Here is a 22,139-nt window from a genome sequence, read left to right on the forward strand (position 1 = left end):
TTCTCTCTCTCAATAAATTCTCTTTGCTGGAATAAACACCTACCTGAGAGGAAGTAGAAGAGACAGATAAAATGGACCAGGTAGAACTGGTAGATTTTGATTCAAATCAGGAAAGGGGTGCCATTATAATGGATAAGCATATGAGGATGGGGAACATCATCCTGGGGGTGGTGTTTGGGGTCAGATCCCCTTATTGAGGCCAGTGAATAATACTTACTGCTGGCATTTCATATGCAGCAGTGAATGAGTGAAGGATTATAATCATAATATGTTCACTTCTTGCTATTGTTTTTTAATATTCAACCGTAGAAGTATTTTAAAAGTTAAATGAAGGAGAAACTCAAATATAAAAGATAAAAAAAAGGCTGAAACTGTGCCCACTACATCCCAGTGCTTCAAAGTACTTGAGGGTGCTCGATAAATACTTCTTGAATATATGGGCCAAAGAAGAATTGAGTTTCTACCACAGGACCAATCATTCATTCAATAAATATGTGCTCTGTGCAACTCTGTGGGAATATTGAGACAAACCATACGTGAGTCCAGCATAGAAAAGGAAAGTATGCACATAAATTACTTTAAATGAAGTTAGAAAAATGTCTCGAGAAAAGGAAAACATTATGGAATTGTGAGAAAAAAAAGTGACTTCATATTACTTCCTTTCCATTCTCCTAGAGTTGAGTATATAAAGATTAAAAAGCAGTTTGATCATCGAGAAGATTTTATATTAGAATAACAATGAGTTTTTTCTACAAACAAGGGGACCAATCAAGAACACTGAGTAAGAAGAACTTGAACAACACTGTAGAAGATTCATGTGACAAAGGTGAGGAGGGACGAAATGGATGATGGTGGGGAGGGAAGATAAGATTTTAGTTAAAAAGCTAAAGGTGCAGGCCTTAAATGGAAAGAAAGGAGGAAATGGAACACACTGTGGTCAGAGAATCAACGACATGACTAGATTTGGGGGATTTGGGTGGTGGCGAAGAGAGAAGGATGCCTGAGCCTGAGAGGATGATAGGGCTGTGGATAGAAAAAGAAATAGAGAATTTGAAAAGGGCCATCTTAGTAAGAAAAATGACCTCAGCTTTGGAAATACTGAGTTTGAAATAGAGTTATCCAGCCAGCAGGATGGATATGAGGGAGGTCAGGGCTAGAGACACAGATGTAGGCTTTGTTTGGAGAGTGATGTAAAGGCGTGATTTTGCCAGGGAAGAGGTCATGGAAAGAGAAGTACAGGGATGATCCCCAGGGAACTCCATATTTAAGGGCCAAGAAGATGATGGTGATAAGCCAGAAGGAGAAGCAGAGAGAACAGGGTCATGGAAACCAAGGGAAGACAGTTTGAAAAAGGAAGGCCTGATTAACAGGAATCAGATGGTAGCTCATTACACACATTGTTGATTTAAATGATTTCTTCTCACATCTGCCAGATGGTATTGTATTTGCAACACAGGTCATCCATTACAGCATACAGAAATATCACTCTCCCTGTTTTTCTGGCCTTCTAACTCTGTAAAATGGGGTCTTTTTTTTTTTTCTCCAGCAAGGGTATCCCACCCCTCCACATACTTGTTAATAAAAAATATTCCTCCTAATTATAAACCTGCTGCTTTTTCTAAAACGCTAGTGAAGATTTATTTTTTAATGCATTTATTTTTATGTAACATTTTTATGGTGTTTTCCAGTTCCCCAAATGCTTTTCCTACATAATCAAATTTGCTCCTCACAGCAATCTTATGAGATAGGGTTGGTATATCTATCTACCTACCTACCTACCTATTATTTTACAGATAAGAAAAAGGAGGTTCAAGTTTAGATTTTTCTGAGACCACAGGTAATAAGAGGTTACACTGAGACTTCAATCTGAGTCTCTATCTTTGCAAGTATTAAGATTATTCATCTATCACCATATAGATATATTATGTCAGTACTAACCCACAAAGCAAATGAAAGCCCCTGGAGAAATAATGGTCTTTGGTTTCAATCAGTGAATTTAAATGAGTTCAGTGAATTTAAAATAATGACAGATAAATATGATTCAGTTGAACATCTGAAATACATGGATCCCATATTCTGAACCACATTCAACATGGAAGCTTAACTATAAGAAGGGAATATCTGCCTATGTCAGTTGAAGCAAACATGGAGATCAATGAGGTCTACAGTGTTTGTTACAGAATGCTGAATCACATGGAATGTAGTCACTAGGACTTTAAAAGAATTCTTTGGAATGACCAAATGCCCTTCGATAGGTCAACTTGTTACTTCCACACCCTCGAATACCACTCACCAATAGAAGGAACACTATAGATATATGCCACAACCTAGATGGGTCTCAATGCTGAGTGAGAGAAGTCAGCCTCAAAAGGTCACATACTATGTGATTCCACTTGTAAAACATTCTCAAAATGACAAAATTATAGAGATGGAAAATAGATGAGTGATTGCCAAGAGGTAGGGATGGTCAAGGAGGGAGGTGGTTGTGACAACGCAGAAATAGAATGAGGGTGATGGTATAAGTCAATATCTTTATTGTAGTGGTGGGCCACACATTTATAAAATGGTATAGAACTATAAACACACATCATACCAGTGCATATTTCTTGGTTTTGATATTTTAGGTATTTTAGGTAAGATGAATAATCTTAATACTTGCATTTTAGGTATTTAGTTATTTAAATAACTTGGGGGAAACTGTAAAGGGTGCATGGGATCTCTCTGCACTATGTTGCAACTTTGTGAACTATGTCAAAATAAAAAGTTTTGATAATATCTAGGGTTTGGCAAATTGTGGCCAGGGGGGCCAATGCATGTTTTTGTAAATCAAGTTTTATTGGTGAACAGTCAGGCCCGTTTGTTTGTTTATATAACATATATCGCTGTTTTCGCGCTACAAAAGCAGAGCTGAGTAGTTGTAACAAAGAACATATGGCCTGCAAAGCCGAAAATTATTCATTTTGGCCTGTACAGAAAAAGGTCACCAACTAGTAAATGAGAACGTAGCAATTAAAAATGATTTGTGGAAGAATAACATGGAAAATGTTAATGATATGTTATATTTACAAATAAAGACCGGAAGGATATAGATATAGATATTTATGTATATATATATGCAGTAATTACCTCTGAGTGGTATAAATAAAGGTGATTATTTCTTTAGTTTCCTGCATTTTCAATTTTTCTACACAGATTATATATCACTGTTTTAAAAAATCAGAATAAAAGAATAACATTAAAATTTTTTTGATAGAAGGTTCTAAAACAATGAGTATCAATTTAGTTGTTTCTATCTTTACTCTTTGTAATTGGAGTCTTAGTAGATTATTAAAGTAGCTATTACTTTCATATGCTGGTTTATAATCTTAGACAATTTTAAAATTGAGAAAAGGAAGGTGATCTGGAAGTGATCAACAGCTTTGTTTAGCATGCAAACAGTGAAAAATAAGAATTACAAAGATCTCAGTTCAAAAATTTTATAAGAAACCTGGAGGGGATTATGGCTGTAATGAAATTGGAAAAAATTCTACTTTTGACTAGACATTTTCTTTCTAAGCTGAAAGACTGCTTTGTAAAGACACCTACTAATTCACATTTCCTTATACAGGCATGGTAGAGAAGGAAAAGAAGGATGTTTTCTCATTCCGTTGTCTGCAAGTCAAAGAACTCTTAAGTCCTTTACAACCCAGAACATGCAAACATTAGCAATTTCGACATCTTTCATGGCCATATGGCAAAGGTTGTGGCATACTGACCTCAATTTATTAACTTATCTTAGGAACATGAGTCATGAAACAAGAAAAGGAATTAAGACTAATGAGTTAGGATGGCAGAGAGAACACCCCATCAATTTTTGCTTCCTCCTAAAGCCCCAAAATTGTACAGTAAAGGGACAAAATGAATAGAGAACCATGAGGACAGTGAAAATAATATATTATTATAAAATAAAAATAATTGGAATCTGCAATGCTGATGGACATGGTAACCAACTTAGAGGCTGTAAAGTTACATCAAAAGCCACTTCCTAGACTGATAGTAGGGAGAACTGAGAACCCTTCAAGGTCACGAGAACCCCCAGGGCAGCACATACCTCTGGAACTGGCACAAGAAAAATGATGATAATGAAGAGACTGCTAAAATATAGAGGATGGGGTGAAAGTTTTCTAAAAAGAAGATGCCTAGATCGCCTCCCTCGCTCCATGCCCCCGGGGTGATTGCCCTTCCCCAACTCTAGCAGAAGTCTACTCTCCAGAACAGATAAAAGAGGAGGTCTGTGCAGGAGTCAACGTGAGGCACAGCTGACAGCATGGAGAGGTAGATAAATACACAAGCACGCGGCTGACTTTCAGTATTTGTGGTAATTATGTTCCCTCTCTGCAAGCACTAAATGAGCAAACATGGACTCATCACTCTTGGGGCAGGTACAGGGTTAGATCCAGTGACCCTCTGGTCACATTTTTATCATCCTATCAATCTACACCTTTTTTATGTGCTTCTGTTTAAAGACACCTTATTTAAATAAATATTGTTGATTCAACAACACTGAACTACTCATGGCCAACAACGCTATAACTCACACCTGAATGAATATTTTCTAACGGACATATTATCTCTGTAAGCCTTCCTGTGCTTAGAAACACTAGACAATACTTCAGCACTATGCTTGGGGGCCATGTTCAACAGTGAAATCACTGAGAAAGCGAAAAAAACATGAAAATATGGCACTAACTAGACTGTGAAAAGGACACCTGTTGACAGTATGAGACGAAACTAGGAGGCAGAACCTCACCTTTTTCTACCTTAGATGGGAACATGCATGCCAGGTGACAACTTTTTAACTGCTATGTGCATGTCTATGCCTGACCATGAAAGTGCCTTGGGTATTGATTTTAGAGTTAGAAATTTTAGCAAGTAGGCAAATTTGCAAATAGGGATTCCATGATTACTAAGGATTAACTCTATATGTATACACATGTGCACGTATATATGTACATATACACACATATATGTATGCATATAATCTAGTGATTAATCATATGAGTACTGATGTTGAAAGCAGAGAATACCCCCATACCTACCTTCCTCTACTTGGCTCACAGAACTCTGCTTGCTTGCCCTTTACTCCTCATGCAGAATAAAAACCTCCCTGGGAATATAACTATTCCATGAGGAAACAGATACAGATACTGACATTGGGCAGATTTCCAAACAGCTCATTCAGACCAGCCTACAAGAAAGCTTAAAATTATCAAACATTACTTATTCATTTAGACTTTCCAGTATTTTCTTCCTCCAATCTTAATCATGAACAGACAGAAAGGAATTTCCAAAGATCTAAGCAAAGTCTCTAGAATGTAAGCCCAAAACAAACAAAAAAGAAATTTGAAGGAAAACTAAAGCTCTTGGAAATTAAAAGGCTTATAGGAGAAATGAAAAGCTCAATAAGAAAGTCGAGAGATAAAATTAGGGAAATCGCCCAGAAAGTAAAATGACATAGAAATGGGAGAGAAACATAAGCAAATTAGAGTACCTGTCCAGAAGGTTCTACTCCAAATAATAGGAATTCAAGAGAGAAGAGGAGAAAACACAAGGAAGAAAATAAAAATAAGTTTTAACAATTTCCAGAAGTGAAAGGACATGAGCTATCTGGTTGAAAGGACCCAGCACAATGGATGAAAACAGATAACAATAAACATCATTGTAAAATTTTAGAACACTGGAGACAGAGGCTCTACTTAGATAAAAAACAAAACAAAACAAAACTAACATACAAAGTGTCAAGAATCAGAATGCCTTCAGATTCCAAACAATAAAAATGGAAATAAATGAGAAAAATCCTTTAAGCTTCTGAGAGAAAATAACCTCCAAACTAGAGTATTTTACCTAGTCAAGCTGTCAATCAAATATGGGGGTAGAATATATTTCCAGACATGCAAGGTTTCACAAAGTTTACATTCTGTAGATGCTGTTCTCAAGAATGACTGGAGGATGTGCTCTGCAACTAGGTGAGCAAATAGGTAGAATTCCCATGATAATAGCAGGTACCAGAACTAGAGCACTCCAGGACAGAGTGGAGGCGTGTGATTAATGGCATCTCGAAGGTCATCATAACCAGTATTCACTGCCTTTGCAATCCGAGGACAGCACATCTTAGTGCATCCAGCTCCCATTCTGTTCTACACTGGGCTTGTTTGACCATGTCTCAATGAAATGCCTACTCTCCTCTTCATATTCTGAAGTCTAAATCAGCTGAGGACATTAATTTCACTACATGAGAAGGTTCTGCATTGATCTTAACTGAGGTGAGCTTAGAAGCAGAAAATATAAAACATGCATACAACCTCTAGCATATCTCTTCAGGAGATCAAGGATGCTCCAGCTGTGGTGATTTACATTCCCTAGGACTCACTCATCACCTGCTCACTGACATCTCCACAGGGGCTCTTGTAAACTCTAGAAGCTGATATCAGACTCAGAGACTATTCAGCTCATTTTAAGGATGCCTTCATCAAATTGTAGTAAATATTGCCTTCCTACATAGTGCTAGATTTATGCTTCTTACTGGTTCAAAACTAAACAAGATACTGCATTCAGGGGTACCATACAGGTGATGGGAGTCTAGATAGTACCTAAGAGGAACCCGAAGGAAAAGAGTGAAATGAAATTGAGGAGGAACCCACAGGTGACTTCTATGTTCTATTTCTTAACTTGAATAGTGGGTGTGTTTGTACTATTATACATTCTCTTATAAGTTTCACAATTAAAGTTTAAGGCCATTAGAATTTTTACCTTCTCCTGACCTTTAACTGAAACAAACAAGATGAATGAAGCATACTATGTTAACACACAGGAAGAAGCAACATAAACATATTGATAATGTAACAGTAAAGTTACAGCATGGCTAGAGTTCTGTCCTTCACCTGAGGTGATTTGATGACATCACAATAGAGGTGTGGATAGAATGTACACCAGGTAACATACACAAGTGGTACGTTTCTGATACTTAGTTTGACTTGTAAAATAACAGTACTTCTAAAATATCTCAAAAAGTAATTTTATAGCATTCGTGGACAATGCTTACACAAAATAGGTCCTTGAGATAAAGCGGACAAATTCATGATTTTGCTCCCTCTGCGTGGGATGCTTCAGGCTTTCTTCCTGCTAACATAGTCTAGGTCCCATTGTTCCCTTCAGGTTTAAGCAATACTTTCCTGTCTTTCCCACCTATCCATTCATTTACATATTTCTTAGTGATCATCTACCAAATGTCAGGCACTGTTCTAGACCCAAGGGATAAAGCAGTTAACAAAAATCCCCGGCCCTCAGTTCATTTTTGTGAGAGGAGACTGAAAACAAGATCTCAGATGCCAATAGGTGTCATGAAGAACATAAAGCAGGGAAGGAGCATAAAGAATGCAGGGTGCTATTTTAAAATGCATCAGGAAAAAGTTCACGGGGAAGTGATAATTGACATAACCTTGAGAAAGGTTTAATTGTAGTAAGATCACTTCAGGGGGAACAGCAAGTACCAACAGTCTCATTTTAAGTGGTACTTACCACAGCGACTTGCCCTTGCCAGTAATATTTTGCTGCACACACCCTGCCTCCTCAGATGATGCAGTCCTGAAGGCGAAACCCCTCTTATCGCTTTGCACTCCTGACATTTAGCACGGAGCTTAAGTTCCCAACCACTGTTTATAGATGACTCAAATCATCAATATTCCAAAATTTCATAATTAAAAATTTTGTAAGAATTTCTCAAAAATAAAATTTTTGTGTAAGAATTTCTCAAAAATAAAATTAAGACCTTTAAATTTGGAGGAGAATCAACCTAAATCCCAATGTGCTTCACCAAGACTTGTGGCTTATCGTCATGTTCTCTTAATTGCAAAGTACGTAATGTACTGATTTAAGCCCTTTGGGTAAAGTGCAGCGCAATTAGAAGCTCGTAAGATGGTATTTGACTAGCACGAAGTCTAAGTAACATTCCATATCTATAAGTTTCTTGCTGGTTTTGAAGACCTTGGACTGAGATAGCTATCAAAATAAATGGGCAATCCTTTTAGGATTTAATCTATTCCCAATAATACCATAAACCATCATCTGACCCTTTGCTTCCGCGGGTTGGCATTTAAATACACACTTTCCAGTATTCTACTTCTGTAATGATAAATTCTTCAGCCAAGTTTTTTGTATCAATCAATGTTGGTAGAGTCCCTAATGCTATTGTTTCTCATAACTCTTTTAAAACTCCTACAGTAATAAGAGATTTAGAATTGATAACATATAGAACAAAATAACACCAGCTGTGGAAAAACCAGAAGCAAATGAATTAGATGAAGACACTTCCTAATAACTTAGGTAGCAAATGCAGCTCACCTGCTAAAAATGGTTCTGCCCTAGCCATTCTGTTCCCAACTCAGACCAACAGTGTCCAGGTATCTTTTCCAGAAGAGTCCAGATAACATGCCAGTCATGGACACATGAAAAAGGGTCACTAACAACTTGTCTGTTGCAAGGAAGTCACAATTTACCAAATAATTAACAATTGTGATGGTGTCATTGCTTTAGCCTTGAAAAAGCTTAAAGATATTTAAAAAAACAAACTCATCAGAAAAGCAGGGAGTTTTCAACTATGTATTTTAGTCAAGTATAAATGGTTCCAAGCATTAAATAATGTTGAAAAGACAAACTTTCTAGTTTAAACTGAAGCAAATAGTTCTGATTTTGAGCCAGGCACTGAAGCCAAGGAAATTTTCTTGATTATTTCTTCTTCTGTTTCCTGTCTTCACTGTTCCTAAATTCCAAAAGCAAGTCATCCAGTAATTGAGTCCCAAAAACCTTAATATTCAGTTTTACCATCCTTTTGAAATAGCCCTTTACATACAGCAAAGGAAAACAGCTTCCTATCAGTGGAATCTTCTCAGAAACACTCTTCTTACCGTTCAGCAGTTCAAAATTGAGTTTAACTGGGCCACTTTTCTACATCCAGCAAATTAAGCCCCTTCTGAATAGGACTGAAGAGGTTTCAAAGAAATATTTGAGAACATCTGCAAAAGACAACTGGGACAACCATACAAATAACACACCAATTCCATTTAAGTTATGAAGACATTTTCCTTTAATTCATCCAAACATTTCACATTCATGAAGTCATTTATTTCAGAGCAAATGTAAGCTTATCGTATTAAATTTAAAAATATTACAATATTTACAAACTTGCTGGTATAAATACAAATATTGTACTGTTTCTTCTACAGTACCTGCCAGTAAAAATGGCAGGTCAGTGTTGTCCCTTTGAAGATCCTCGTTCATTCCTGAACATAACGAGGAGCCCCGAAGGGGACTGTGCCTTACCCTCGAAGCTCTACTGTCATAGCTTTAGCCCCTCAACATTCTTCTTCAGGTTCAGCAGCTCCTTTTCCTGCCTTCTTTTCTCCAGTTTAAAGGCTAACTGGTTAGCTTTCTTCTCTGCTCTCCGTTCCTGTATAGGAATATGTGCATGTTATTCAAATCCTCAACCTGATGCAAACTAATTTCGCTAAAGAAAACCCCCAGGACCTCCCTGCCCACCAGCTCTTTGCAAATCCCACGTCTGGGAAGAGTACTTCACCTTGCGCTCTTCTTTTACAGCTTGCTTTCTTGCTCTTTTTTCGTCTTTGCTTTCACTTTTAGAGCGCGGCTGGGTTGACACCTCCGGGAGATCACTGTCATGAAGCTTCTGCATTCGTTCAACTTGCTTTGCTGTAAGCCCTTTCTTAGGTAACACGTCGAGAGGTATCCCTGTTTTAGAAGATATTCGGATTTGTTTGGGCTAAAAGAAAGACAAAAATGGCGCTAGAGTTATTTCCCATTTCTATTAAAAAATAGCTCTCTTATGACACATTGGTGTTGCTTTTCCTAACGGTGTTGGTAGCCAGTAGAGAGAGATAAAGTCACTGTAGAAAAATAATTTGTACACTTCAGTTCCTGCACTGCACATTTCAAATAGCTCGGGACATTAGAACTTACCTTTGGTTGATACTTGATAAGCTGTGGATGGTTATATAAATTTGAGTATGTACCTAAAAAAAAAAACAAAAAAAAAATCATGGTTCAATAAGTACACTTTCAGCTCAACAAAATATTACTGAGTTCCTATGATATTCCCAATTTTGGGGTTTTCATAGTTCAAAATAACACTGAAGTCTCTCTTATAATGTTTTTATATCATTTATAATGTAGGAATATTTCTTTTTCCAAGTTATTTTCAGAAAAATGTACTTTTTCAAAAAGTTGATGTACTTAATACTTTGAAATTACTGTCACAACTTTTAGCAGCGAGGTGGACACTAAGATACTTACTACAAATAGATTCGCAATCCCATTTCTCTTTGACCTCTTCGAGAACTACAGAAACAATCTCTTCTTCCTCAGACCCGTCAAGTTCATTCACTGGCAGGTCCTGATCCTCGAAGGGTTCGAGAGTATTCAGTTTTACACAACTTTTGAGTGGGTTTTCACAAATGAAGATAGAAGAGGGGAAAAAAAAGAACACCACCCATTATTATACCCAAATCGCACTTAAACTATGGAAACAATAACATTTTTAAAAATCCACATACTCATGTGCCCCGTTTGTCACTTCCTGTCAAAATTAGCTCTATCTAGCTCAGCCTCTCCCTCCTAGCAGGTTTTGGACGTTCATTCTGCTGACAGGAAGGAAAAATCTATCTGTGTCTTTGCAAGGATATAACACATTAAACAAAATAGCAGCTTTCCTAAAACATAATCTTTTTTAAAGCCTCAAAAAGCATTAGCCCATCTGTCTCTCCAACGTATTCAAATAACTCAAAGTATGCAGCTCTTATCCTGCTGTAGGATCTGCATATGATAGTGATCACAGAACACAGACCTTTCTAGCAGATGTAAACACCTCATTAGTTTCTCTCAGAAAAACCATGTTAATGTGAGTGTTGATTCACCAAATATTTGGCTAGAAAGTTATGCTAATCCAGCTGGACGGACAAACTCTTATCTTTCTATAAGCCATCGATATCTATTTCTCAGAACGCCTGGCATTTCAGGAAGATTAAGAATATACATTTACAAAGTTAGCATAATTCTTCGGCCAGAAGCTCATTCTCATTCTCAAGTGGAATGTGACCTTGTACTTCCCCCTCTAACCCTCAGTTATTCCACCATGACTCTTAGGACAAAGTTATAGAGAAAGGGGTTCTCAGTACATTCCCACCCTCTGTCATATGCAGCTGCAGAACTCTTAATGTCAAAATGTGAGCCAAAGGTTATGAAAAATGTATCATTTTCTTAATATGGATTCTGACTGGGTGATTTTCAATTAACTTGTACAATTACAGACTTTATTTGAAACTGAAAAAAGAAAGGTAAGCCAGGAAAATCCACCATACTTCTCCGCCTTCTCCTTATAGTAGTCATTCAAAACTTCCTCTAAGCGACTGCTGTCTACTTGAATGGAACCTTCCAATTCGGCGTTGTCCAAAGCTCCAATTTCATCATCATCATATTGTTCATAAAACTTGAATATAAAAAGATACCATGAAAATGAACGTATTCATGAAGACTACAGCATTTAAATGTTATTTTTACATTAATTTTATTCCTACACAACATAAGCACTACCATGCGATCACATCTACCATTGAAATATTAACAGGGATTCGGCACCATTAACATGATATGAAAAACATTCTACCCAGCACTTTAAACTTACATGTAGACTGAAAATAGCTGCCATTTAATATGAAAATAAAAGGCAGTTATTCTGTTCAGCTTGGAGAGCATTTTGCAGAAACTTCACCTCAGAATATTTTATACTTTCAAATTCACTGATTGTGCAAACTAATGTACAAATTTCATTTTTGTTTAGATGATGAAGTTTCTTGTATTATTCAAATGCTGTTCATGCTATCGGGCTTTGTGAAAGAGTAAGTAGGGAGTGATGTGACTCCTGAAATGAGCTTATTTGTAGTAACAGTTTGCCTATTTCTTTGCAAGAAGAAGGAAATTAGTACTTAGTTAAAGGCAGTAAAGTTAGCACCTTTATCTTAGATTCATCTTGAAGGAAACCATTCATTCATTCATTCTTCAATCATTTACTGAACAGTTCAAAGTTCAAACTCCTACCACATGTCAGACACCACTTTAGGTCTTGGGATATATCAGTGAGCAAAACATACAAAAAAAACGGAAAGAAATGGAATTTTGTTTATGCTCAAGCCACTGCTTAAGGAAACTAGCATAATCTTAGGGACTGTGACTGGAGATGTTTGGAATCAAAATGTCAGCATTCTAAGAGGGAAGTCATGAGGTTTGACAAGCCATATTTGACCTATTTGCATTCTTTCCAGAATTAAAATTAGGGTGGTTTCATGGTCTGTTTTAATAAAAGTTATGGTCTATTTCTAATGCTGAAAGTTTTGGCGTTGGATTCCAATGTCATATAAAATTTACTAGGAACTAGTATTCAAAGACCCTTAATTGGTAACCTTACCTTCTCAAATCTGTCATCATGTAGGGTCAACTGTGCATTTCTCCTCATGACTGAGGACGTCATAGAATACTCAGTAAAGCGGCTTTTTGTTTCCTCTTCCCAGAACAAGTGATTTTCTAGAGCTCCAAGAGGTTTTCCAGGAGCAGACATATCCTCATCTGATAACGAGCCTGCAGAGTCACAGTGATCATCGCTACCTCTTTCTTTCTCATCATCCACATCTTCCCACTCACTGCCATCTTCAGCCTCATATTTCCTAAAGTCAGAGTCATAAAGTAACTGTCAAAACAACTTGAAAAACAACAGAACCAAATGACTTTACACAAGTGAAATTTGAGGGTATTTCAGGGAGGGTTCCTGTTTGGGCAGGAACAGCTGTGCTGCCTGACTAGTCTGGTATGGCTGGGAAAGTAAACTAGCAATCGGGCAACTTGGACTTTAGCCCCACCTACCGACGGTTTGTAAAGACCTCAAGTCTCACATTTTTTTGCTCTAAAACAGAGAAGTCTCAGGCTAAATGCTCTCGAAGGACTCTTTCAGCAGTAACATTCCATGGTTACTATCTTATTAAAGAAGCAACAGTCAGGTCATCCACTTCAAAAGAAACTACATTTACCGTATATCCATTCCTTCTTCCTCTTCTGTTGGCTTATTGGCCTGAAGAATAAAATCATCTTCAAGCAGATTATCTGGATTATCAAAGTCAAAATCATCATCAAGAGCTGCTACAATGTCAGGATCAAAATCCAGCCGAGGTCCTAGAGGGAAAACAAAAATTGAGTAATAATTCCCAAGAAAGGATCATCATTCCTTCACTTAACTAACAGAGTACCTATTATATCCCAGAGCATAAAAGAATGACTAAGAAGTTCGGTCTAATGAGAAAAACAAACAGAGATGGATGACTGCAAGAACAAAAAAGGGGGAAAAAAATCCCTCCAGTTTCAATATACACTGGTAAAAATCCTTCCATTATAGATCTATAATATTAAACTGTGTCTATTTAGCAAAATTCAAAGCTTTAACCTGCAGGAAGAAACTGGGCTTTAAATTCACCTGTTAGAAATAACTCTCACCTGTTAGAAGAAACTCAAGTATTTGTTGCCTAGTAAACCTTGTCTTTTCAGACTATGAGATTTTAGTAGATCCCAATCTGTTTCTTCAGCTATATTCTTCTACATATAAAAATACTACAGTCTAAGAAAAAGTTTTAGGTTTAAACCTGTAAAGTGACGTGGTTTCTGACACCCCTTACAACATGGTTACTGCTTGATTCTCCAGCCTCGTTTCGCAGTAACCTTTACCCTTCATTCCAGGCATGCTAAAAATGTGTGTAGTTTCCTGCATTTATATTCTCCTGCTTTTGCATACAGTTTCTGTCTGATATATCCTCTCCTCCCCACACCATCCTCCTTCATCCATCTGCTTAACTTCGACCTAAGAAATTAACCTAGAAATGATTTCCTCTAGGATGCCTCGCCCAATTCCCCAAGGATGGCTTGATGCCTTACCATTTATTCATTTGTACTGTAACCATAATTTCCCATTTATTGTCTATCTTTCCCAACTGATGGTAAATTCCTTGAGGTCAGGGATTATACTTTATTCTGGTTTAACTCAAGAGCCTGTCACATAGTGGCAACTCAAAAATGTGTAGATTGAATAAATAAATGCTACATGGCAAGTGCTACTTAATAATTAAGTCGATAATTTTGTTAAAGTGTTATTCAATAATTTAGGAGAAAATACCAAATGCCATTTCTGTGGACTTCTGTGTTTGTTCTAAAATACAGTGTTGGTTCTGAAAAAAAAGTTAACTTTTCAGAGTATCTGAAATAGATGATAAAATGAGACTTCTATAAAATACTTCCATACTCGGGAGAACTTGTGAAAGCTAACATGTTAAGCATTTTCTAGATTACATCATATGTATGTAAGGCTAACTGAGTATCACCATTTCCTTTTAAAGAGGTTAGGTCAAGGTTAAAATTTCCCTACCAAATCACCAAAAATAATTTTCCCACTTTCCTCTCCAAATAGGAACTTCAAAGACTGAGATTTTGATGTCAATAAAAGGATGCCGATCAATCACACTCATCCCTCTCTAATGACCGTTAATCTGAATTCAGACACATCTCAATTGTTCCAACATTTTATCAGGAACAAAAAGCTCTGTCTCATTACTACCTGTTTATTTTTGGAAAATGCAGCTCTATCTACTTGAAAGAGTAAAGAAATTAAACACACCTGAAACAGGAGCTGCTTTATTTAACAATCCAACATCTTCCTCAAACTCCGATGCAAACACTGATGAAGGCAACTTAATTCCGGCGGTCTTGAAAAAGAAGTTACACAATGGTTAGGTTTATTTAGCAATACTTCTGAACTACTATACTGGTTTGAAAAGTGTCCCCCCAAAATTCACAACCACTGGAAGTTCAGAATGTGACCTTATATTTGGAAATAGGATCCATGCAGATATTACTTAAGATGAGGTGACACTGGATTGTGGTGGGCCCTAATCCAATGACTGGTTATATCTAAGAAGGCCACGTGAATACCTGAAGACACAAAGGAGAGAACACCATGTAAAAACGGAGAAGACTGGAGCGATGTACCTACAAGCCAAAGAACACTAAGGACTGCCAGCAATCACCAGAAGCTAAGACACAGGTGTGGAACAGATCCTTCCTGAGCTCCGCAAATGGAACCAACCCTGCCAAAAGCTTGAATTCAGACTTGTCTCCAGAATTGTGAGAACGGATTTCTGTTCTTGTAAGCCACCCAGTGGTGATTTGTGGTCATTTGTTATGGCCTCCCTACGAAACTAGCACACCGACATTCTGCATTCTTTCTTACTTGTTATATACTTTAAATATATGTATTTCATCATTATTCAAAAGCAACTTCCCTGCAATACTTCACAAAGCTTTCTCAGTATATTATTCCATTTAATCCTCACAACCCCTTGAAAAATCAGCATGTTTCAGTGAAACAAAAGAAAAGTTAAATAGCTTGCCTGCCTGAAACTGGTTAAGTGAGGTTCTGGGATTCAAATCCAAGTCTTCTAACTCCACTCCCATCAAGTTTCGAAAACAAATTTTTTTCCTCTTAGACAGAGATAATGTCCAAATCTCTGTAATGGCCTTTCTCTGAATCAGCTGTTGTAAATCCTAGGGTGGTCACAAATCATTTCTTTCCATCTCTATATCCCTTTGAACTCCCTGGTAAACAGTGAATTCGTATCAGTTTTTTGGGCACCATCTAACTCATGGTTAATCAAGACATAGATTACTATAAGCACTGCTTGGATAGTCTACACCTAATCCGACTTTCATATCACTGGCAGCCTAAACTCCTTTAATGCTTTATAATGTGACCTCCCTGACCTTATGTTTTCTTCACTAATTTTCAAGGCTCTGTAAAATTAAGACTTACTCTTTATATCCAAATTTCTTACTGTTACTCAGTAACAGGACCTCCATGTAAATCAAGTCCAGTTCCTCACATCATAGAATTCTTCAAAGTAATTTATGGAGCACGCGTGTGCCCAATGCTATGTTTTACAATACCTCATGTCCCTTCTTTCTGTTTGGAATTTTCCTTCGTCTCTCGATAGCACCCACCCTTTACTAGCCAGCTCGGTTTCTCCCGCTTCCACAGCTTGCTCAGCATGCACTTCTTGATTGCTGTCCTAAAACCTCTCATTGCGTGAACTCCCATCATTCTTTACACCACACAATCTACTTCAATTTGTGCTGGCACATATTTTCAATTTGTGCTGGCACATAATTTCTGACTGGTCCTTATGCTTTAGTTTCATCTTTTCAACCAGATAGTTAATAATGTAAGGGTCACCGCTACATGTCATCTGTGTCCGTGTACCTCACTAGCCACTCCTTGTTCTCAGCTGAGTAGAAGGCGTGAAGCTGGGGTGTACACTGTCAGTGGCTTAGACCAAGCTGAACTGGAAGCCTCAGGAGAGCATGTGTAAAGGCTATGTGTAGTAGTGCATGCTGAGCAAGCTGTGATGGCTTCCAAAATGAGTTTCTTGATGGCATAAATATCAGGCAAAGATCTGGTTTTCTGCTGTACGGTCCTTTTCAAAAAACAGGTTTTCTAGATATAATTTGCATATGATTCACCCATTTAAAGTGCATAATTTAATAATTTTTTGGTATATTACATTATTAATTTTTTTAATTATGGTAAAAAAAATTTTCTTTTTTTTAAAGATACTCTGATTATTAATTCTTGAGATTTAAGGGTTAAAAAAAGGGAAGATCATCTTGTTTTTAGTGCATTTACATTTGGAGATTCTTTTCAAATCTTGGGAAACAGAATCGTATACACAATCAGAGTTTAGAAAATGATTACAATTTTAAAAATGAGGAGTGTTATTTTCACTGGTTGCAGTAGTTCCTAAATATATTGAGTTTGCCTAGTTGCTTTCTACCATGACAGCACCTGCTTTCTGTCATGTGAAAATCAGGGGCTACTCAAGCAGCACTAAGGAATTTGTGTACTGCCTTTCTGCATTGCCTTACTTTCTATTTTTAGGGCTTCTTCGACATTTCTGGTTTATTTAATTTTGGTTTGTTACAAACAACTTAAAGGTTAAAAAAACACAGGACTCATCTACATTTCTGCATCATGCTGCAGAAAACCAGGAACGATTTTGTCTTTAAACATAATTCACTCATCTTGTAAACATCACCAAAGTGTCCATTTAAAAGCCTTATTCTGTTAAAAAGCCAATTAAGTGATTACTTTCACACAAAATGAATTAAGGAAAGAAAGTTAATCTTGTTCTGGTCAATAACATTTAGCCAGAAGAATGTCAGGACTTTATTAAAATTTTTCTCTGTAAGGTAAAAGAAGTTGAGCCACTACTGGACCCCCTCTCTTCCCTCAGTAAGTCCTAGAAGGAAGTGAGTCAATAAGATTAAGTACCCTACTACTGACCTAACAGCCTTAGGGAAGAAGGAGCAGGTAAGTGGATTTAGAGATATGGTAGTGGGGTGTGTGGCCTTATGAGAGGTATGATCTAGTGCGTCAATGAACAGCTGCAGCTTTCACCTCTTTCTTTAATATGATACTCTGAAATCCAACCCTTTTAACTCTCCTTAAGCAGCAAACTATGGACTGGAAGACCTATGATCACATCTTCCCGGAGGGAAAAAAGGCCTAGAACCATGAGAGGACTGGAGAATGGGAGGCAGCGGAAACTGGTGCCCTTTTTATCTCTTCCTTTTTGTCAAGAAACCCAATAAATGAATGTTTCCTTTTTTTTTTTAAGTGCCTGGTAACATAAAAGTTTCACAGATAAATTTACTCTATACCAATACTAAATAAAAAACAGGATAACAAAGGCAGGCGACATGGGCACCCTTCACGTAAAAGGGAAACAAACCGGTAGCACGAACTTCACATAAATATGTGCTCTCTTTTGTACTTAAAAGAATTAAAGTGGACTGCATTTCTGTTGAGGATAGTAACAGAAATTTCATTACAATCTGTTACTCTTATTCTTAAGGTTAGCCTGCAGCTTTTATAAGTGTTAAAGTTCTGAGCATTCCAATGAAGTTATAGTCTATTTCAGAACAGAGTTGAAAAGGCTGAAAGTTGTTTACATATAGAACGTCAGCTGCTTTTCTTCTGCTGAAAAGTGCTTTCTGACATGACCATGTCTACGAAAAGTTCTAACACTGTCAAAGGCTGTTACTTTGGACAACTGCCACCAGAGAACAGGCAGCCTACTCTCTCCTGACTACACGTGTGTGCACACACATACAACTTTAAGGGAGAGCATGACCTATATTTGTGTTCCTCAGATTGACACCATTTCTTAACCCAAACAGTTATATTGATTTTAAAATGGTGTTTTTTTCACTATTACACTTTAATGGTTTAAGAGTCTTACTGAAATTACTGAAGTCTCTTCATTTTCTTCTCCCCTGTTGGGTACACGAAGGGTACTCATGGGAATAAGCTCCGAGGGCCCAGAAGGTTCCTTCAGGTGCTGCAGGTAGTCATAGTCATCATCAAAGAACACCCCATACTTCCTCTGTTCTGCTCGTCTTTCTTCATCATTTACCTAGGATAACGCAATGGAATTAGTACCCCTTCCAAGGATAAGGCACAGGAAACTTCCAGTGAGTGTTCAGAACAGGAGGCAGATGGCACATGGACACTGTGCTGGAGAGGAATGAGACAAGGAATTCTTGACAAACTCAGGAAACAGCTTCTAAACCGCTTCTAAACAGCTTCTAAACAGGAATGAGACAAAGAATTCTTGACAAACTCAGGAAACAGCTTCTAAACAGCTTCTAAACGCATGTGCTCAATTTGTCTGCTTATGTACTGGAGAGTTAGAAAAAAAAACTAGGGGGCCCTAAAAGGTTAAGTACAATTTCTTGTATTATATACAAAGAAATTTCTCAGTGTACAATACAAATTGGTTTTACTGAAAAGCTAAATAGGGTCAATGTTCCCCAACATTTCCTTTCACGTTACTCATACTTAACAAGGATGCTCTGATCATTACCATATCAACCTTTTAAAGGCTCCCTGGCATTTTCTAAAATCACCTCATGAGTTTTGATGGTATACATTTCATGAGATGAGTGACCAGGAGGTAAAATGCAGGTTGTGGTTATGAAAAGAAAGGATCTTAGGGAAAGCGAGACTGAGCATTGGCTGTGCCCTAAGTAACACCATGCAGTACTGTAGCTGATAGTTTGTAAATGTTTACCATTACTCTACAAGATTTATTCATTTAAACATCTCAAATAAATATGCTTTATCCTCCCAATCAAAATAAATATGCATGATGTAAAAATCAGCACATTTCTTGAAAATTAAGTCATAGATTATTGTTTCTCAGAAGATCGGTTATCTGAGAATAGCAGCTAGGTAATATAATTCATTAAAACTACCAACAGTCCACCTACAAACTTACTGGCTAAAGAATAAGACCTACTTTCTGCGTAGGCAACAGAACCCTCTGGGGTGCAGTTTCATCTGCTGCTAAAGGATCTCGTTGGCTCCGATGGACCAGGTGAAAAGACACAGCTTTCTTCTTTTCTATAAAGGGCTTTTTCTTCCTGTGAGGCTTCAAAGGACAAAACCAAAACAAGTCATTAAAAGAGAACAAACAAATAAAAACAGTGTATAGTATCATAGTCCATGTAGGCATCTTTAATAAGTTATGTAAAGGATCAACAGATTTTTGAAGCCTGCACTTCAAAGGAAGGCAACATCAACTATGTACTGTAAAATATAAACTTATCCTCCATCAATGAATATTTGTTGGACCCTACTCTGAACGCATACCTTGTTATGGGTGCTGGGAATACAGCAATAGGAAAGTCAGACAAGTCCTTATTCTTCTCAAGCAAATCAAGAAAAATGATTTCAAGTGAAACAAAACACGGCAATGTGCAAACGACTTGAAGTTAGATTGGGTGCTCAGAGGTCTCTGACAGGTTGAGGCAGAATGACAAGGAGCCTGCCACCAGAAAATCTGGAGAAGACAGTGACAAGCAGGGTACACACTTCACGTACCAACTATCATATGAAACCATGACACAACAGCTAAAGTTTAGCAAGATTCATCATCCCTTTCTATAGTTTCATTTCGCTATCCAACCTTGATTTTCTACATTGAAAAAGCATCATCCCAGTTGAGTAAGCTGCCATCGTTTGGGCCCAACCTTCGACTCTCTCATAAATTCCCTAACCCACAGCAAACAGATGGGCAGACACCTGCGACTCAAAGGTCTGGTAAGACCAGCAACTCCTCCATCCCCACCCATGAAGCACAGGGTGGGCCTCCTGTGTCACAGGTTTTGAGGGCCCTGGAAGGGGGGGGGGGGGGGGGAGTGGGGGAAGGAGGCCATTCTCTTCTGTCCACTCCCTAGGGAGATACCGGTGGGGGAGACCGGCTCTAAACTGCAAAGTATGCCCAGGGTGGTGAGGGTAACCTACACAGGGACACTGTGCTGGCAGTCTCCAACCATTTTGGCACCAGGAACCAGTGCTCCTATGAGAATCTAATACCTGATGATCTGAGGTGGAGCTGAGGCAGTGATGCTAGCTAGCGCCGGGGAGCGCTGCAAATACAGATGAAGTTTCACTCCTATCCCGGGGGGCCTAACAGGCCAGGGACCAGTACTCCGTGGTTGTGGTGGGGGGAGGGGATGAGGGGTAGAGGGAGGGTGTGTTTGGGGACCCTCGTAGTAAGCCACCTTCCCACGCCTTCGGACTAGCCCTTCCAGGGCCTGGCCCGCCGGGCCACTGGCAGTAAAGGAACCAGACCAGCCTCTCCAAACCGCAAGAGCCCCGCCCCCGGGACAATGAGACTTGCTCACCATGTTGCAGCCGCGTGTCGCTCACCCCAAAAAAGAGCGGCTCCTACACTCTCCGAGTCCCAGGGTGGGTGACACGCTACGTCTGGGGCTCCCGGCAAGGGCCAGCTCGAACCGGCGTCTTTAGGCCTAACCACACGTGCAAACCGGGGACCGGAAGGGAAGTCAGACAGCCGGCCGTGGAAATGGACCAATCGCCGGAGAGCTGCAGGCTCGCGGCCGGTAGTTACGCACAGCTCACTCCCTAGCAACGATCGCGAGAAGCTCTTGGGCGGTGGGGCTCTTCCCACCCCTCCCCTGGGGGCGGGGCTTTTCCGGCCAGAATTGAGTCGGCGGGAAAAAGAATCACCGGCGCCTCAGTGGCAGTGAGGCACGGAAGGAGTTTCCTGCTTATGGGAGAACTTGCTTTTATAGCGCCCTCTACCGCGAACAGAGGCGACGAATTTGGCATCCCCGTTGACAGTTGTACCCTGCCTATTCCTGACCGTAAAACAAAACAAAATACACACACACAAAACTTGTACACAGGAGGAAGGTGGCCACCCTCCCAGGTCACCGAGGTTTCGGGTTCCTTTTTTTTAGGCTGGCCCCGGAGTCGGTTGCCTTAGTAACGGAGGATCCCGGGGCCTTGCTCTTCTAGGCTACACCAGGCTTAATCAGGCCTTTAATTTACACCGTTTAATGAACTATGAGTTAAATTGTTCAGTTAACAAAACCTCTGAGACTGTTGATAGTAGAGGCATTTAAACTAATAAAAATATATTCAGAATCTCTGGTGTTTGCATTCCTCATAAAGTCGAAACTAATGTTTATTCTCTTCCAAGTCCTTCCTCAAATGTTTTAAAGTGGTTTAAGCAAATAGGCTATGCGCACACCTCAGGAAGGTTTCAGGCAGGTGCTGGTACACTCAGCTTTTCCTAGACAAAAGAGGATGGTAATGCATTCAAAGTTTTACCAGCCAAACTTTTCTCAAATTTGTGTTTTCTCTTCCCAATTTCTGGTGTCTTTCCAATGTCTGAGTTATCTAGAATTGTGTCTTTACGTCCTACCTATTCCCATTATAAATATTTATGGAATATTATTTTTGATTACAATAAAAAATATAGAAACAATTTAGATTAAGACCACTGAACTTGTATTGGGATAATGCTTTGTAACAGAGATAATACATTATACAACACTTTTATGTGCCAGACAGTCATTATAATTAAGCACCATGAGTGCAGGTTTAATTTTGTTTGATTTGTTTTTTGTTACTA

The 22,139-nt window shown here is 38.5% G+C and overlaps 1 protein-coding gene across 1 annotated transcript; it reads right to left on the minus strand.

Moving 5' to 3' along the window:
- Positions 1-9,097: 9,097 nt before the first annotated feature.
- Positions 9,098-21,061, minus strand: LTV1 (LTV1 ribosome biogenesis factor). The gene is made up of 11 exons (XM_039869700.1): positions 20,884-21,061; positions 19,494-19,625; positions 18,435-18,608; positions 14,759-14,846; positions 13,128-13,269; positions 12,512-12,767; positions 11,409-11,536; positions 10,345-10,484; positions 10,012-10,064; positions 9,614-9,814; positions 9,098-9,484 (listed from the first exon to the last, which is right to left on the minus strand). The coding sequence occupies exons 1-11, from the start codon at positions 20,884-20,886 to the stop codon at positions 9,374-9,376; spliced, it is 1,428 nt and encodes a 475-aa protein (XP_039725634.1). The 5' UTR covers positions 20,887-21,061; the 3' UTR covers positions 9,098-9,373.
- Positions 21,062-22,139: the final 1,078 nt, after the last annotated feature.

The sequence above is a fragment of the Pteropus medius genome, unplaced genomic scaffold, assembly GCF_902729225.1.
Source record: "Pteropus medius unplaced genomic scaffold, Ma_sr-lr_union100, whole genome shotgun sequence".
NCBI classification, from domain to species: Eukaryota; Metazoa; Chordata; class Mammalia; order Chiroptera; family Pteropodidae; genus Pteropus; species Pteropus medius.

What these genes read in the sequence shown, in the direction of transcription:
- LTV1 (XM_039869700.1), bottom strand. An exon ending in AAGAGACTTCAGTAATTTCA is followed by an intron (nt 14,847 to 18,434) that starts GTAAGACTCTTA and finishes TTCTTTTTCAAG; the next exon opens with ACCGCCGGAATTAAGTTGCC. An exon ending in CTGTAAAAGAAGAGCGCAAG is followed by an intron (nt 9,485 to 9,613) that starts GTGAAGTACTCT and finishes ATTCCTATACAG; the next exon opens with GAACGGAGAGCAGAGAAGAA.